We start from the raw sequence: 14,862 nt of genomic DNA on the forward strand, positions 1-14,862 counted from the left end.
ACACACACACACACACACACACACACACACACACACACACACACACACTTAAAGGATGAGGGAGGAAATAAAACCCTGTGTCTGCAATGTGTGTGTGTAAGTGTGTGTGTGTGTGTGTGAGAGAGAGAGAGAGAGAGAGAGAGAGAGAGAGAGAGAGAGAGAGAGAGAGAGAGATAAAGAGAGAGAGAGAGAAGGAGAGAGAGAGAGGGGAGCGAGTGAGAGGGGAGAAAATGGGAGGAGATAAAGGGGGAGAGTTGTAGTTCAGTTATTTCCAGTAAAAAAGTTGTTACAAGTTTGGGAGCAAACTGCCCATCGTGTGTTCACCTCAAAGATCAGGGTATGTTTTAGTTAAGGAATCTTCTGTGACTGAGAAATGTGTGTTTGTGTGCGTTTTTGTTCTGCCGCGGCCACACTAATGAAGCGGGAGAGCAGGAATCCTGCAGGAATCCATTTCAGTCTGCATTCCTCCTGATGTGGAGCTGCGAGCAGAGACAGAGAGCAACAGGCTACTGGAGATTGACCCTGTGTGCATGTACACACACATGCACACACACACCCACACACACATGTGCATGCACAAACCTATTCTACCCCCGAAAACCAAGTCTAAGCTGTCAAAAGCAGTCTCCTGTGGGTTAGTGTACATACACACACCCACAAACACACACTAACATTCTTAAGACAATAACAGCCCCTACTGGGTAGGAAAGCACATAACATGACCACACTAACACACCAAGCGACCATTGCATGCATAAACCCACAAACAGACGGAGCTTGGAACACACACAAACACACACACAGGATACACACACATTGTTAGTAAATAGATTAAATCGGAGAAGCTATTCACACTGGCATGCATGCAGGGACACACACACACACAGAGACAGACAAATATTCAGATGCACATGAGCATCTGTGTCTATATACACACACACACACACACACACACACAGACTGCAGGACCACTTCAGGTTTCATCATCTTCTTTTCCTTTTTTTTTTGTTGCTTTCTTTCTCTTGAGAGCCAGAGGAGGAGGAGGGGGGAGGGAGGGGGTGTCTCATTCCCTCTCTTTTGTTGCTGCTGGGGAGAGAGAGAGAGAGAACACATATCCATACAGAATGCTCTCTCTCTCTATCTCTGTCTCTCTCTCTCTCGCTCTCTCTCTCTCTGTCTCTCTCTCTGTCTCTCTGTCTCTCTCTCTCTCAAGCCCCATTCACACCCACACACTGCTCCCTCCCTCCCTCTCTGTCTCTGTCTCTGTCTCGGTCTCTCTCTGTCTCTCTGTCTCTCTCTCTCTCTCTCTCTCTCTCTCTTTACACACACACGCGCACACAAAGATACAACATCAAAGGAGCCGACACCGACGAAGGATTACTTCAGCCACACACTCACTACCCCCCCACCACCCTGTTTCTCTGCCGTGGAACCCCCCTCTCCGCTGGCCACACTTGGTACGGCCCAAGCATTCCTGCCAAGTAGCTTTCACACATGGAGGGGAAGCTTGTCTCAAGCAATTGCTGACAAGCTACAAACAAGACAGCCTCCCATTCCCTCTCTCCCCATCTCCCCCCTTCTTCCTCTCCCTCTTCTTCTTCTCCCCCCCCCCCCTCCAGTCTCTGCTCCTCACGCCTTACACCCTCCTCCTCTGTCTCGTTCTCTCTCTCTCTCTCTCTCTCTCTCTCTCTCTCTCTCTCTCTCTCTCTCTCTCTCTCTCTCTCTCTCTCTCTCTCCGAGAATGTGGGGGCCCCACTGGCATAAATTGTCAGCTGTTCCTGGGCGTTCTCTCCCCATGGCTCCCTAAACTCACATAAGCCCACATATGTGGTTGCTGCTGGGACAAGGGTAACCCAAGTCAGGCCCCGCTGGTGGCTAGTGTGAAAAAGTACACCGGGGCCCCCGAATAATGCTGCAGTGTGAAGAGACTCTATAATGAGCTGCAACAGATACTGAGGCCTAATGGTATTGCAAGGGTAACGTGGATTTTTCGTTAATGCACCAACACAGCATTATTATTAGCCGGAGTCTTCATCATGCACAAACAGGGTTTTACATGTAATATGCTGGTGCACTGCTAACTTCTCTCCTGCAGTAGAGGACAATCTATACATACAGTCTAGTCAAAGCCACATCTCACAAACAGAATCAGCAGTTCATAGTTCTTATAATCCTACATGTGATGTGTTTCTGCCAATGGAGAGGGATTCAGGTAATTAGTGTTTCCATGAAGATGTTTCCACTCACACAATAATCACAGCCTATCCCAAGACGCCTCACACCAGGGGGGTGCTGAGGTTTCCAGAGGTAGGAGGTTTGATTTTTTTCTGGAACCATTTTGCATTTAGTCTTATTGTTACTGAGCAGCCATTGTTGTCCACTGCTGTGTGCCGCCATCTAGTGTTGACTTTCATTCTGTTGATTTAAATGAAGCAACACATGAGTTTGAAATTGTATAAGCACCAGTTCACAAACTCCAGTGTTATTTGCTCTCTCAAACACAAGCAAACAATAAAAGTCAAAAACCTTTGCAGTACATTAAAATATACAGAAGGAATCATATGTTTCTTTCGTTGTAGAGCCAACAAATAAACAATATGTCAATGATGGTGATTTAGAAATTGATTGTTCTTCATTCCCTTTGGAATGAAGAACAAGTGTGAATCTGACAAACGTCACAATGACATGTCTCTGATGGTTTTCTGCAACTTGCCCAGACAGACTTGAACATGTAATGTGAACATAAGAATGAAGTACCACATGTGTATATCCCGGAGTTTGCAGGAATGCTAATTTGCATCTTTTGAAAGAATGCAAGACTGATACAGAACAACTAAAGAGACAGTTCACAAATACACAAATAGAAAAGGTCACAATGTATGACACTCAACTGTATAAGTCTCAATACTTAAAAAAAGGGCTTGTTTCAAAACACACAATCCTAAAGAAACTTCACAAATGTGTCTGACAATTTGTGAATTCACTATGCTAACCAAAAACAAGAAACACAATTTAAATAAATGTGAAATGCTGCCTTTATATATTGTAAATCGTTCTAAATGTATTGAGTGTATACAGATGAATAAAAAGCTTTAAGGATTTTAAATGAGTATATATATATATATATATACACACACACACATACACATAGTTGTATATCAATCCCAAAAGCATCTTCAACAAGTGCATGACCAAGCAGACAAAATGTTCCCACAATAGTTAGAACACCGAGCTGTTCACTATATTGATTGAGCAGATCGCCTCCTCATTTCTGACTAATCTAAATATTTAACCACAACAATAACTAAAATGTGAAAATTCTTCTTTTGCCCTGAAAACTGTTTTTTAGCTCCTAAAAATTCTTTGAAAAGTAAACTTGAGACTAATTGATTTGAAGATTGGGAAAATAACTTGACTTTCATTTTATTCATGAATCTGTCTCATGCAGTGAGATGAGTTCCAGACCTTACAGTAGCAGGTAGGATTAATTAAGAGGACTGCACGGTGCAGAGACACTCACAGAGAGAAGATGAGATTTTAACTCGAGCTCCAACTGAGACAACAACCTCCCATCCTCTGTGATGAGCTGTTACCCCATGCAGCACCCTCAGCCTCCACTTCACCCCTGTTTTTAAATGCTCTTTTATACCGACAGCATATTGAATCATCTCCCAGCATCCAGTCTCTGGCAGCGTCTACTTCTTCATTACGATCCATCCTGGATTTCTCTCCCTATGCTGGTGTTTGGATTTGTCTGAGAGATCTCAAATTTTTGCAATATTCTAATCTGTTCACGTCTACAGGTTTGTCTGCACAAGCCTCCTCCTTCCTCACTGTTTTCTTATTATGCTCATTTTAATGAGAACAAAACCAATTTCAAATGTGCCTCTTGTCACTTCCTGTCATTTACATGTGGTTTGTATCTAAGATCTGTAACAAAGTGGTGAGACACAACTGCACAAGTGACTCAATGACAAGTATATTTTAGACATCCAAAACCGTCATAGAATACATTGTTATTATCATTAGTATTATAAGTAGGAGTATTAGTAGTAAAACATATTTTGTATTTAACAGGTCTCATAATACATTTATTACATGTATTATATATCTTAGCATCTGGGCAGAGAATGTAGTATCTGCCTTAATGTTTGTGTGCTGTGTGTTTTGTGTCATATTAATCCTATTTGGTTTTATTTTATATTTAGGGCCCGAGAACTGACAGGCACTGACAGATAGTGAGGCCCTATTGAAATTGTAATTATTATTTTTGAAATTGTATTTTATAGTTGGTAATTTCAAGGGTTGAGCAATCCTGGTTGTCATTTTTTTTGTTTATGTGTGGATCTCTGTCTACGCCTCTTGTCCAGTGAGCAGTACAGAGGGAAAAAAATGTTTTTTCCTGTATTTTTTCTTCAATGCTGTAATATCTAAATTGCATTGAGATCAGTAAAGGATTATTTCTTATTTAAACAACCATCAGTACAATGCAGACCTTCAAGGATGGCCCAACAGCCCCCATAAAATCAAACGTGACACACACATAAATATCAGTTCCATGAATTATATCCATATTACGCTGTGATGCTTTTATTTATTAATTCCTTGTGTTGTATTTTTTTGCCGATTGTGAATGCCTCCTGTTCTCAGGTCTGTCTTGAAAAAAGATTGAAAATCTAAACAGGTCTTCCTACTTAAATAGATTAAATAACAGATCAAGGGTTTCCTCTCAAATCAGCAGAACCTGACTGTCAATTATTTCTTACTGCAGAGCATGTTACAACACAAAGTTCTGCATATTTGGCTGCAGATGAGTCAGTCAGGAAGGATGCTCAGAAGTGATTCATGAGCAAAGCTCTTCCTCATTCCTCTCAGGTCACGACATCTCCGGACAGACCCCTCATCTTCCTCCTGCCTGGATAAACACAGTGAGGCGTCGTATAACCAAGTCTCACCCTTCATCCCTGCTATACTCTCTATTGAAACATAATGTTCTGCATGGAAATCTTCTCTCTGCATTAGAGCTGAAAAAGATAAACCAATGCTTCAAACAACAGATGCTTCATTAAATAATTTCTTTACTGTTCATGCATAAGGTGAACATGCTTTCCTGTTTTTAAACTGAATCTCTTGTGGATTTGAGCTGTTGATCAAACAGAAGAAGATATGTGAGGATGTCACCTTGAGTTTTGGAAAACTGAAATAAAACAAATTGATTCATTTGGACAAGAATCACCAGATTAATCAGTAATGTAAATAACTGTTGTAGCTCTACTTTATAAATTGTATATATTGTAGTTTACCTCATGAAAACAAATGTAGGCATATAAAGGCTACACTGCTTGTTTTTTTCAGTTTCCCAGCTCAAGTCAAACCAGTGTAATTAAAATCACAAACACGATATAAAAGGCAAAAATTTATTCAATCTTTTAGCAGATAGCAAGAGACAGCTCACTTATTTTTAAAATCAACTTTTGAAGAAACATCTCTTTATGTGCACACATTGCATTTACTCAGTAGAAGGGTGGAGGTTTGAAGTAGAACCAGGGTGTCTTGGACTGAAGTGGCAGAAAAGATCAATAAAACCAGTAATGACTCCGTTTGTGTTGATTACGATTCAGAAATTCACATTACAAACAAGACGCGTTTTTTCCCTTTTGAAAATTGGCAGCCTTAGAAAAGACAGTGGACGAGGAAACAACCACAAATGCACATGCAGTGACGCCAGCACGCCGGCCCCCCCGTTCACTTCCCGCGACTCCTGGACTTGTGTGAGACCAGCAGATACAAAAGGAGGGAGAGACAAGTGGTATCGTTTCAAAGTTAGCACACGGACAGAGACCCACCTAAACACCCACAGGACCGACTCACTCCCAGGATCCCCTCCGACTTCAAGTACTCCAACGTTTTGCCCCACTTCAAGTAATCCTGCCAAACCTTCAGCTTCATCACCTAATCTTAGGTTTAAAACATAAGCTATCTTATAAGTGCACTCAAAATTCATTTATACATAGAAAAATAATAACAATGAGTAGCAGTAATAGTTATAACAATCACTTTACATTTCATTTTATACACAACCATGATCTTATAATTACTTTATACCGTGGCATCGCATTTCCCCCCGCCCCGCCCCCCCCCCCCTGAGTGTAATGTTCAAGTTTAACCTCTTCGGTGGAAATGCAAAACAGGAACGGCAACCTTGGCTTGGTTATTTAAATAATATGAGCAAATCGGGGACAGCGGCGATGATTAGAATCAGAGTGACCACGCCTTCGCACAGAGGAGTTGTGTGTGTGACGGATGCAGTATGTACAAGCCGCTGATCGATCATGTGCCTCTGGTTTCACTCGGGTTCTCTGGTGGCAGACGCTGACAGCCTTCATCCTGCAAAATAAACATTAGGGTTAAGAAACAGACGGGGCGAAATAAAGGAAATCAATGCAGATATTGAGCGCACGTGATCACAATGGACCGTCGAGTATCGACAGCTCCTTCTGCAGGACGTTGAGAGGGAAAGTCAAATACCTACTCATCTCCTCATTTCAGAGATTAGGGATGACAGCAAACTAATGCCGTTTTCAGACATGGACGCCTTTGTCTTACACATGTGAAGAACGCAGCAGGAGGATTGTCAGACGTGTTCACACCAACAGCAAAATGTCACATGAGAGGGTGTGAATGGGCGGAGCATGAAGGAGGCAAGACATGACGTACAAGTTCTGCTGTAGAAAGCACAGATTGACAACGGAGTCGGACCAAGTTCTTGATTCTCGACATCTTTCTAAAATGCCTTTTTTGTGTGTGTCTTCCGTTTGTGGCTCCACTTTATTTGTTGTTGATATTCTTTGTTAGAAACAACATGTCCACTTGCTCCCTGTGAATTGGTCAGACACTTTCCTGCTGTCTTCTCACACAGGCTCACTCTGCCACTTTCGGATATTTTACTGGGGGCTGGTAGGAAAAGTTCTGGAAAATGTCCAGAGCAACTGACTTGGACATTTGCGTTCTCACATACAGGCCATCCTGAACATTTCAGGAATGTTCCAACTTCAGAGAGCAGCCTAAGCATTAAGCAGGTTCGCTCTTCAGTTAGGTGTTGCTCAGGCGTCAAACTTTCACATACCTCAGTTTTCGCTGCCTGAGCGGAACCTCCAACTGCCTCAGGAGCCAGCGATGATGCAGCTCCTGCATTTGTACAACTTGGGGTCATGGGTGCGTATGTGGTTCCGTACATTCCTTAGTCGAAAGAAAGTCTTACTGCAGAGCTACAGAGCAGAGAGTGGTTTAAAAAGAAACTGAGTTAACATCATGGAAATGACCAGAGAAACGACAAGTTAGAAACTTTAATGGACATTGATGATAGAATTGTGATGCCGGTGTCGAGATCAGAAGATTTGACGTGTGCTGAGGCAGCACCGATTGACCCTGAATGACTCAGGAGCTTGATTAGATTCATCTAAAGATGAATCTTTATTTTTTACATTTTGCACCAAAAGAAATTATTCAAGTTCTATGTATCTGTTTTTTTTTTCATAATAACTTTTGATTTCACAGTAAAAAGTCCAGTGTCAAAACAATTTATCATGTTTATGAAGAACATCTAAAGATCATTTTCTAATTTCTTCTAATAAATGTATGTTTATAGGCATATGTGGATTTCTGCAGTTTTGAGATAAAAAGTGAAAATTTTAAACGTATCGCCCACACAGTAACTTTCCTCCCTCTATATATTAATGTTTATTTTTGTGTGCAATGTTAGTCTGATACTCAGGGTCTAGTTGCTTTCGACTAAAAGTGTTCATATTCAGTTAATTCTTCATGAGCTCTTTGCGACAAGAGAGAAAATAAATATTGGCAGCAGGACCCATCATCAGCCACAGGAATTTGGTTTCCCCACATGGCTTCATGTTGCACTAATGAAGCAGCATAACAGTCATAGGGACTGGGGGTTAGGCAACCGTCTTTGTCTTTTAGCTTTTGTTTGTACAAAAAATTGTTAAGACGAGAATTACATGTCTTCTACGTTTTCTCTCCATAGTCTCAACTCTGAGATTGTGTTTCTCAGTTTTTCAGGAGAGCCAGTGCTTACCGGACAGGGCCAGTGCTTGCCCTCGATGTGCCTGAGGCGATGCATAATCAGGGCATCGCAGTCCTTGTAGGAGGCCGGGCACTGCGGACAGGTGTGGGCCGCCTTCAGGACTTTAGGGGCTTGACTTCGAGGCCCTCGCAGCTGTTTTAGCCGTGCCCGTCGTACAGCATCCAGCAAAACACAGTTTTTGCTGCTCACAGCAAGTTCTTTACCTTGTTGCTGGAGAGAAGTCAAAGGAAGGAAAAGAAGATAAAAGGATGAGTTGATGCAATTCTTCTAATTACAAATAATGTACTGAATTTATAGATTCTGTGAACAGTGTAAATATCTAGTGTTTTTCTATCCCTTGATAGCTTAATGTCAAGAAAAACTAAATCAAAATCATCAACATGCATCATTGCTCTCCCTATTATTATCTACCTTTGACATGGCCCGCGTCACCTTGGACCCGGCAGGTTTGGCCAGAGGAAGAGGGTTGCTCCGGGACGTTCTCCTGGGTCTCTGAACCCTGCTTTGGCTTACTCTCCTCTCCTCCCTCTCCTTCTTCACCTTCTTCACCACAGGCAGGCTAGGTGGCCCTCTGGCCCTCAGCGTCCTATGGGAGGGCTCTTGTGCTCCAAATGTATCCTTGACTTGTGACACTGAGCGCGTTAAGCAGATATCCACACTCTCCTCCTCTTTCTTCAGTCCTGCAATAGGGCCCCCTGTTGACCGACAGAAGCTGAACAGAAAGCCTGAGTCCAGTAATTTGATGGGGGGCTTGCTCTGGCGTTTGCCCAGGTCTGGTGAGGGAGGGTCGGGGAATGGTCCGACAATTGGCACTGGGTCTGCTGGCTCCTCTTTAATTACTTTGTACAGAGGGTGGCTGTAAATGGACGGTGGAGGTCCATGCTCTGATAACTGAAGCCCACCAGGTTCATCATTCTTCCCTCTTGGTCTCGTGTCCATGACCCCCGTCAGCCCCTGGCTCCCCGCTTTCCTCCCCTCCTCCCTGGGCTTACACTTGGTTTTCACAACCTCTTTAGTGGAGCCCCGCTGGAGCTTGGGCTTTGTTGCTGGTCGGCTTCCGTTGTAACGCAGTGATCTGACCTCTTCTACAGTGATCTTATTTCTGACCTGCATCCTCTGTGAAGGCAGGGGTGTGTGAGTTGTGAGGCCGCAACGACTGTTTGATGGGAGAGAGAAACCTGAGATAGAATAGTCAGCCGGTTCAGATTTGATCCTGACTGCATTTTTATAGAAAGATTTGTTGGCATTACATCGCACAGGCTGCTGGGCTGAAAAGTGGACACCGTTGCCCTCCCTCACTGACCGTCTGAGTTCTCTCCCCCCAAACGAAGGCCTGGATGCTGGCTGGAACATGTCTGGTAACACACCTTTACTTCTTGTGCTCCTGTCGCTTGGAGGGATGTGCTGCAGGACTGTCTTTGGCCTCCTTGCTGTAAGCTGCTCAAATCTGACTGGACCCACAGGTTTTGCCTTCCCTGACTTGCTGAGGACACGAGTGTTAACAGGGTTACAGAGGGGAAGTGACAGCGTCACGTTCCCATATGTTAACACTGGGGACAGGGAGCGGGGTTTCCTCCGCTTAGTCAGGGAATAGTTGTTGGTCTTCAGTTTCCTCAGTCGTTTCTTTTGTCTCCAGCCAATGAGATCCTCTGGTCGGGGAAGGAGCGCGGTCCTCTGTAGCCCCAAAACATTCATCAATTTGTACTTCTCTTGTGCTGTTGCATAATCCATCTCATCCTCCCCTACCTCCTCTACTTCCTGCTTCACTCTCACAGGGCTGCATGCTATGATGGGCCTTGATCTGGATGTGCGCGATAGACGAGTGATGGAGTGAGATTTTCGTCGCGGGCGTCGCGGGCTCTCTGGCATGGGCAGCAGCCTCCGGACCTCCTTGGCAGCCCCTGGAGAGGAGCGGAGAAGACGGGTATTTGGTGTTGGTGTGGGCGAGTAGTTCTGTGACTGATGGTTGGTGATGGTGTGTCGAGGTATAGTCGCTTTCTTTAACGAGGGAGATTTAAAGTCCAAGAGCTTCATCCTGTGCGAGGGACTCAGAGGGAGGCCGTTAAGAACTTGGGGTCTTGCCATTCGGTGCAAATTGCGCCTGGGACTCTCTTCTAAAGACTCATCTGAAACATCCAAAATCAGACTGAAACCATTGTTAATGTTGTCCTCTAGTCCCAAAACTTTTCTCCTCTTTCCTTCTCTGTGCTGGTGATGACACTCATGGCAACCACCAGCACAGGCCGAGTTTAGGCCTTTGCCAGGACAGAGCTGCTGTTCCTGCTCCTTCATGAGAGCAGAGCAGGCTTCCACTGCAAGCCACATGCCCAGATGGCGAGCCATGGCGATGACTTCAGGCAGGTCCTCCTGGCGAACACAAAGGGTGGAGGAATAGGAGAAATCCAGCAGCGATAGAAGGCTGTCCTCACTGAAACCTGGGGGGGGGGAAGGAGCCTTTATTAAGCTATACTGTACCATGAGTAATCACTGAGGGAGAAAATAACAATGCTCCATGTAGGGACGATCCGAGAGATAGCAGGAGAAGTGATAGCAAAGCGTAAACATGATGGTGGAGACTGAGATACAATAGGACTATGGCTTTAATCAGGGACACTTCAGCGTCTGACTGAAGACACAGCTATACATGCACTGAACTCATAATAAGCTCCTGAAATTGCGAGCGAGTGGGCACGGGGACTTTTCTAACATCAAACGTGTCTGACATGAAACTGAAAACATTTTAAAGAATTCAAATATCTCAACTTGGAGAGAGTGGAATACTGGAACGAGAACTGGAATGAAACCCATGAGCTTTGGTTACAAAGGCCAATGTGTGGAAAACTAAAACATGTGATCTCATATTCTATGTCTTGCCTCCTACGTCACCCCTCGTCTAAACAATTTTTTCTGTTGTGAGAATCTCTTATCCATAAGTTAAAGGGAAACTTTGGACATAATCTGGACCCCATTGTCCGTGCATTGTGAAGAGTTCATGTCTGAAGACAGCTATGGGACCGATGTTTAGGAGGGAGGGGTTGATGAATATATGTGGTCAAATATCACAACTTTAACATTAGCACCATCTACCTTATCCAGGTTTAGTTTTTGGTGGTAGTTAGATGATCAGGTTGGGGGTTTTGGGTTGTAAATATCTAATTAGAAGTTAGTTGACTCATCTTAGACATGGTGCAGGTTCAGTCTGACCATAATATCGAGGTCAAGCCCCCCCAAACTGAACACAGCTCAGGGTTAGCCTGCAGGTATCTGCTCTTACCAGTGAGATCTATGTCTGCTTTGATGCTCGAGTCCATCTCTGTGAAGATTTCCTGAAAGTGATCGCTGACCGCCGCCAGTACGGCTCTGTGGGCCGAGTAGGATCTGCCGTTGGTCCGCAGGGTTATGTCACAGAACAGCCCCGCCTCCCGCTGACTCCTCAACTTGCTCAGCATGTCACCGCTGTGTGGCTCCATCGTCTTTGTGACACATCCTCTGCCACCGGGCCCCTGACAGGACCACGAAGAAAGAGTTCCATCATTATAGGAATATTATAAGTGAAAAAGCACAGCAACAGAAAGTGAGAACGAGGGGGGTGAGAAAGTGGGAATCTAAAATGTTTGAAATGCTGAAACATTAGGCTGTGACTTCAAACTTGTACTTCAACTTGACAAAAACAGCCTTTGTGCCTCAGAAATGTCCTTATTACCTCCGTTTTCTTTGTGTGGTGACTCCGACACTCTGGACAGCCCAGGACAAAGTCCCTGATCTGGAAGTACATCCCTGTGAAGGAAAACAGTTATTTGCAGATGAGAAATAAAGCAAGAAAAAGAAAGGAAGACAGGAGGTAGTAGGGATTTCAAAAGACGTGTGCAGTTGTAGAATTGTTTTTAGATCTTGATGAAAGACAGTGAATGAAATTGAATGACTCACAAATATCAAAAGTGGAGGCTTTGTCGGAGTACGTTACTTGATGTCTGATTGATTCAATCAGTGGTGTGTAGCGGTTTCTAATGTGGCACTGCTTCCTAACAAACAGATATGAATAAACCTAGCTATTTAGACAGAAATAACCAGTAAGCAGGGGCAGACTCAAGGGGCACTGGCCACAGCTGAAATCTATTACTGTCCTTAGTAGTTTTTCAAACAAATTACTCACAATAAATATATCCGAATGATGTGTGGCTTTGCTCAAACCTATAGAGTAAACAATCACATGACTTAAATGTAAACCTTAAGTGTAAACTGTGGCCCCTGGTGTAGAAAAAGCCACCTCTGCCAGTGATAATCTGCAGGTGTGTTACAGAGCAGAGACCCACACACAGTCAGTAGAAGTCGGATGTTCATACCTTCCCACCAGTAGTTCTCAGCCACACATTTGTAGGTCTCCTCCTGGGAGAAGTGGCGCTGACCAGGCCGCCGCCGGTGAAAGGTGGAGACGGCCTCGTGCCTCCGGTCCTCATCCAGAACCTCCCGGTAGTTGATGAAGCCCTTCTCCAGCTTCTTGCGGTACAACAGCCCGTCTATCAGCTCGAAGTTGGGCGACCGGCGTGTCCGGGGTCCGCGTCCCGGAGAGACCCCGACTGCCTCCCCGTCCCCGGTGCGCACCGAGTCCCCATCCGCCCACGGTTTGGACGGGTCGAATGCCCCAGAGCTCGCGTACTGCGTGTTGGTGCAATCGCCGGCCATTTTTACAATTATTGTCACAAATCAAACGCTGTGAGGAAACCCTCACTCCCTCTTGTCCTACTGTAAGAACAAGCTTCCTATCTTTGGCTTGGCCCGGGTCGCCCCCCTGGTGCGCGTCACGCTGGTGCCAAACTTTGCCCACCGTGCCCGGTCAAAGTCCACGTGGATGCGGTGACAGCAGACAACAGACCCCGGCCCGAACAATGAGCCCCAGCACACCCTCCTCTCCACCCGGCTAGCAGTCGGACTCCGGCGCTTAGCTTAATTCTAACGTGTTTCATTAACGAGTAAACAAAGTGGATTTCCTCTCAGGTGAAAATCCCCATCGGATGGGGTTCAGCTGCATTTCACTGGAGGGTCCTGCTGTCAATCATCACTTCTCACCATGCAAACATTTACTACAACTTTCTGTTTGGCCTCAATCCGGTCAAATATCTGCTAATTCAAATGTTTCCTCACCGTCAACATACATTATTTAAAAACCGTCCATCCGAGTGTGGATGAGAAATTGAGGCAGCGGAGCAACGCGCCAAGTGATGTAAAGTCACCAGTTTCACCGCGCACTCTCACGGGGCTTTCGCCGCCGACCCCGCGCCCGCAGCCCGCCTCCCGCCCGCTTCAGGGGCCGGGGGTGGCCTCCGCTGCTGGGTGTCGGCGGGCAGCCTCACCTCCGGCGTTAACTTGAGATCTGTTCTCGCCAACTCGAGTCGGAAGCAACATGATGACGCAGCTATCGGCTCAGCATCGCCGCTCCGAACGAGCTAAAAGCGAGCCTGTCCCCGCGGCGCAGCCCCTCCGCGAAAAAAGGTGCCAATCGCCGGCGGGTCGCCTTCAGAATCGGCCCAACGAGCAGCGGCTACAGGCCCGACATAGTTCGCAGCCTCCCTGCCACCGAAAAGCTCCTCTGTGAATCGAACAGTCGGATTTTTCAAACTCGTAACCTTCTGTTTGTTGCTGATCGGCAGCCTAACCGAGCCATCTCCACCCCGCCTTTACATTGAAGCCATTGGTCGAAGCCTTAAAAGACCTTCGGCCAGGCGCCGTGTGATTGGCGGAGGGCGCTGTCAGTCATGTAGTTCTCGTCTCCCTCGCAGTCATGGTAGGTTGCTCGCTCACGATGCCTGTGTACTAGTGTGGAAGTTGAGTCCACCCAGACGACATGTTTCACATTCACGACGCACTTTACGCAAAAAATGTCCCGTGTTCATCACCTGCAATGAAGACGATATTTAGCCAGAGGGACTGAGAATAAAATAACTTCACATTTTAGATGCTAAACTGCATTTCGTTGTATAAGTACTTGTACTGTGCAATGACAATAAAGTTTAATCTAATCTAATCCATCTAAAATCTGTTTTGTCTCTGTCGTCGGAAATTTTACACACTAATATTGCAATGCGATATTTCACAAAATAGGCACAATTTGTCAGAACTCTTGACACAATATCGGTCGATTAAATATTTTTACATGATAATATAGATTTAATTTCAATGAATAAAAAAATTCTGTCGGGATAAAAAGAAATGGCTATATATTGGCCGATATCTATAATTATGGTAAATGTCACATTCTTATTAGTTGAAAGACAATTTGTCTGTTTTTATTGGATTTAAATTCTTCTTTATGGACTTGTCCATAAAAAAACTTGAATACAACATTTTATAAATCTGTAGTACCTCAGTTATGTGTTATACCTCCTCTCTCTGCTTACACAATGTATAAGCATTATATCAATATATATTGAACCTGTGATATGTTGCTATTCACGAGGATTATATTGTGATAATTATTGACATTGATAGCTTTTATTTAATCTGGAGCCGGAGTCTGAATACAAAAATGTCATCATTGTCCAGCCCTATTTCTGAAGTAAAATGGTCATAATCTAAAAAAGCAGCTGCAATTTTTTCAAGATTATATAAATAGCAATTATAAAAATGTGCAAGCTACGCAAGAGTAAGAAACTGGCATATCCATGGAGTCAAAAACTTTATTTTATTCACTGAATACTCTGGATAGTTGCAGATATAAATGAGGTGTAGACGTTGATGCTACGGAGTACAGATATCTTTGGTCT

At 44.5% G+C, this 14,862-nt stretch overlaps 1 protein-coding gene across 1 annotated transcript; it reads right to left on the reverse strand.

Annotated features, from left to right (window-relative positions):
• Positions 1–5,403: 5,403 nt before the first annotated feature.
• Positions 5,404–13,380, reverse strand: si:dkey-229b18.3 (uncharacterized). Its single transcript, XM_053440133.1, has 7 exons — positions 12,445–13,380; positions 11,805–11,878; positions 11,376–11,604; positions 8,513–10,536; positions 8,093–8,311; positions 7,127–7,268; positions 5,404–6,387 (listed from the first exon to the last, which is right to left on the reverse strand). Exons 1-6 carry the CDS (start codon positions 12,782–12,784, stop codon positions 7,164–7,166), a joined length of 2,991 nt encoding a protein of 996 aa, XP_053296108.1. The 5' UTR covers positions 12,785–13,380; the 3' UTR covers positions 5,404–6,387; positions 7,127–7,163.
• Between the last annotated feature and the right edge of the window lie 1,482 nt (positions 13,381–14,862).

Source organism: Pleuronectes platessa, chromosome 14 (assembly GCF_947347685.1).
Source record: "Pleuronectes platessa chromosome 14, fPlePla1.1, whole genome shotgun sequence".
Classification (NCBI taxonomy): domain Eukaryota; kingdom Metazoa; phylum Chordata; class Actinopteri; order Pleuronectiformes; family Pleuronectidae; genus Pleuronectes; species Pleuronectes platessa.